Here is a 3,695-nt window from a genome sequence, read left to right on the forward strand (position 1 = left end):
CTAAATATGCTAGTATAAGTTGCTAAATATGCTAGTAGATGTAACCTGCAGCCACTTCTTCAGCTCGTCCTCCACTCCTCGTCCTCAGCAGCAGAGGTATGATCATATTGTCCTGTCTGAGCTCTGACAGCTGGTGTTCCTACATGTTTAAATTAAATCCACGATGCTCAGAGAAACTACATTAGCTCGTACTTTTCACATAAACAAACGTCGGTTCTGGTCCGCACCAGAAGTCACCCATAATTCACGCAAGGCATCATGGGGGCTCGGAATAAGGTGGATATAAACTGATTGGAGCTGCGTCACATCAGTAAAATAAGTAAACGGTAGTTTGTTACCAGGGGTTCTCGTCCTCCAGCGTCTCCCGGGTGGTGAAGAGCTCGATGCACTGCTGCAGCTGAACCGTGCTCTGCTGCTGAGGAACCTCCATGCTGCCGTGTTTCACGTAGCGCTGCAGAGAACGACACACACACCGTCTGACGCCTGCTCAAAGCGCTTCGGGGCCGAACGCCGCCGCTCGCTCTTTAAAAAGGTGGAAACGGTTCTGACCTCGGCCTCGTTCTCGTTGTAGAACCTCTTCTTCATGTCCAGGTCCCAGTCGATGGCCACGTAGGGCTGAGCTGCAGAACAACAGGAGATGATAAAGGGCGTGCACGGTCTGGTCATAAAGATCTACATGATGTAAATATTAAACTGCTTCAGGTCGTCTCGTTTATTGTGTGAATGTTTATGAAGCGTTCACACAACAAACAACCTGTTTGTGTTTATTATTCCAGGTTCTTTAAACTAGTCCGTACGTTTTTCAGCATCTTTCTCGTCCTGCAGTTTTCATCTATTTCAACAAATCATAAATCAAAACGTTCAGCTCCTTTGAGACAATCCTGCTGTGACTTTTGGTACTAGTGCAACTTTAGCTTTCTGAAATATTTAGTTTTAATATTTTCTCTCAGAAAATGAACTGATCTCATTTTACATCTTTAGCTCTGTTTACAACCTTTTACTGCTCCTTTCACATGTTCTGCTTCAGCTGCTTTCAGCTTCCTGCTGCTAATTTAAACTTTTCTCAGTTACTTTCAGCTGTTTCTTCAGCTGTTTTGTGCTTCCTTCAGATTCTTTCTGCTAACTACAGTATTTTTGAGCTTCTTCTAACTTCTTCCTGATACTTCAGCTTGTTCTGCTCCTTTCAGCTAATTTCTGCAAGTTTCAGCTTTTTTCTGCTATTTCAGCTACTACTTTGAAGTGTTTATATTTTTAGCCTTTTCAGCTAATTCCACATTTTTTGTACTCATGTCAACTTTATTCAGCCTAATTCAGCAAAATGTGCTCTCTCCACTTCCTTCTGCTAATTTAAGCTTTTTCTACCTTTAAAGACAATTTTTAGCATTTTGAGTTAATTTCAGCTGTTTTCAGATCAAATCTGATAAGGATAAAATGGCCGCGCTCTCCTGTAGTTGCAGCATCGTGCACTCCGCCCATCTTTCGGACGACTGTACGTACATATTCGCGTTGTACCTCGGTGCAATTCCAATAAAGTTTATTCTGAACTCTGAATTCAGTTTTTTGTGGTAATTTCTGCTACTTTCAGCCAAATAACTTCTTTCTGCTAATTTCAGCTTGTTATGCTCCTTTCAGCATATTTCTGCTAGGCTAAGCTTTTTCTGCTCTTTCAGCTACTATTTAGCTGTTTTATGCTAATTCTAGCTTTTTCAGCTAATTCCACATTTTTCTATATCTTTTCAGCTCCTTCCACTTCCTTGTAGCAGTTTAAGCTTCATTATGACTTTTCGGCTACTTTTCCAATAAATTTTAGCTTTTTTAGCTAATTTCATAGTTATTGTGCTAATTATTTCCTATTTAAACCTAATTCAGCAAACGTGTTCTTTCTGCTTCTGCTGATTTATGCTTGTTCTTCTATTTCAGCTACATTTCTGCATGTTTTTAGCTAATTTCAGCTGTTTCTCAGCAGGTTCTTCAGCAATAAGCCGTCACTGCATTTTCAGAGGAAATGTAGTTTTTCTTGTTATTTCTAAAATGTTTGAACTCAGAATGAATCGATGCTTCTCTACTCGGGCACCAGAGTCCGTAAAGTTCTGGTCAGAACCTTTAACTGTTTTAAAACAAAGTTTGCTGAATGTCACTGAAATAAATCCTCACGTTATATTTTCCATGAACCTAAATAAAAATAAAAGCATTTCTTCTCAAACATCAGGAGGTAAATCTGCTCAGTAACTGCTCCTTCCATGTGGATCTGGATCAAGTCCGAGTACTGGACTCAAACGGATCATCAGGACGGATTCTGGCGGGCCCTGTGTGTACCTGTTGTCATGGTAACGGGGTGTGTTTGGACTCACAGCTGAAGGACACGGCGCTCCCTCCCTCTCCTGTCCCCCTCTCCGTTGTGCCATTGGAGTTGACCGCCTGGATGGTGAAGAGGCTCCGCCTCCTCCGACGACACGCCCTCCTCTTCGCTGGCAGCTCGTTGGGAGGCGGGCTCAGAGAGCGAGCCTCCTCCTGCTCGTCTTCCTCATTTCCTCCTCCTGTGGCGCCGCAGAGCTGCCGCGGTGGTTCTGCTGGAGGTTTTGAGCTGCCGCCGGTGTCGGGTCTGGCGTCCCCGCAGGCGTACGTGTCCTCGGGTCTGCTGCCGGCGGCGGCGGGTTTGGTCTGGGAGCCGTTGCTGATCGCTGCATCGACTCGATCCAGGAGGCTCTGAGCGTGGTTGGCGTCGGGCTCAGACTTGGTCGGCGCCGTGCCGTCTGACTGGCTGTTTGGAGAGGCGTCACTGCAGCAGGGTTCTGGTGCAGAAGGCCCGGTTGGCTCCACGTTGTTCTGCTCGTCTGAAAAACAACAACCAGACGAGCAGCAGAGTTGAACAAGAGATGAAGTAAAAGCCCGACATGAACTCCTGCAGCGAACCTCCAAGGTTTTTATTTTTTATTTAGATCAAAGTGAAAATCATGAAACCATCACTGAAGCCGTTAGTTTGAGTCTTATACAGCTCCTCCTCCTCATCATCATCCTCCTCCTCCTCCAGCTCATCAGACGGGTCCGGGGGTCTCACGTAGCGCCTGCACGGACAGAACCAAACCCGTCAGGAAAATATGGGCCGTGCGTGACCAACTGTTGGGTCTCACTCACGCCAGCCGCTGCAGGAACAGCTGGTAGAGCTCCTCGTGGCTGCAGCTGCTGCGCGGCACGTTGAGCAGCAGCGGGTGTCCGAACAGAGTGGTTCCATACGAGCTGCTGCCTGATCCGTAGTCCCGGTACTGAGAGCGCTCCCGCAGGTAGAGCGCCAGCAGCACGGCGTCCTCGTCCTGAGCGCTCAGCTCGTACCTGAACACAACAGCAGCTTCAGACCCGAGGGAGCAGCCGACGCGTCGCGGTTTGAAAAACGACTTTGAGTCTTTTCTTACACGAAGATGTCGTCCCGGTCCAGAATGCAGCTCAGAGATTCTTCAGGGTTGTAGATTTTATAGAAACGATGATTGAAGACATCTGCCACCACCATCTGAAACACACACAGGCCCCGTTAGGACGAACCTCGTTAGGACGTACCTCGTTAGGACGAACCTCTTTAGGACGAACCGCGTTAGGACGAACCTCGTTAGGACGAACCTCTTTAGGACGTACCTCGTTAGGACGAACCTCTTTAGGACGAACCGCGTTAGGACGAAACGCGTTAGGACGAACCGCGTCAG

At 47.0% G+C, this 3,695-nt stretch overlaps 1 protein-coding gene across 1 annotated transcript; it reads right to left on the bottom strand.

The window, feature by feature from the left end:
• Positions 1 to 334: 334 nt before the first annotated feature.
• Positions 335 to 3,505, bottom strand: LOC119417393 (ubiquitin carboxyl-terminal hydrolase 11; the record flags this gene model as incomplete). The annotated part of the gene is given in 6 exon segments (XM_037684596.1): positions 335 to 451; positions 550 to 620; positions 2,352 to 2,834; positions 2,962 to 3,065; positions 3,136 to 3,330; positions 3,411 to 3,505. Coding segments are annotated over 6 exon segments (1,065 nt in total), but the record flags the coding sequence as incomplete, so codon positions are not given.
• Between the last annotated feature and the right edge of the window lie 190 nt (positions 3,506 to 3,695).

This window comes from Nematolebias whitei, chromosome 11, assembly GCF_014905685.2.
Source record: "Nematolebias whitei isolate Nwh7 chromosome 11, NemWhi1, whole genome shotgun sequence".
Lineage (NCBI taxonomy): Eukaryota > Metazoa > Chordata > Actinopteri > Cyprinodontiformes > Rivulidae > Nematolebias > Nematolebias whitei.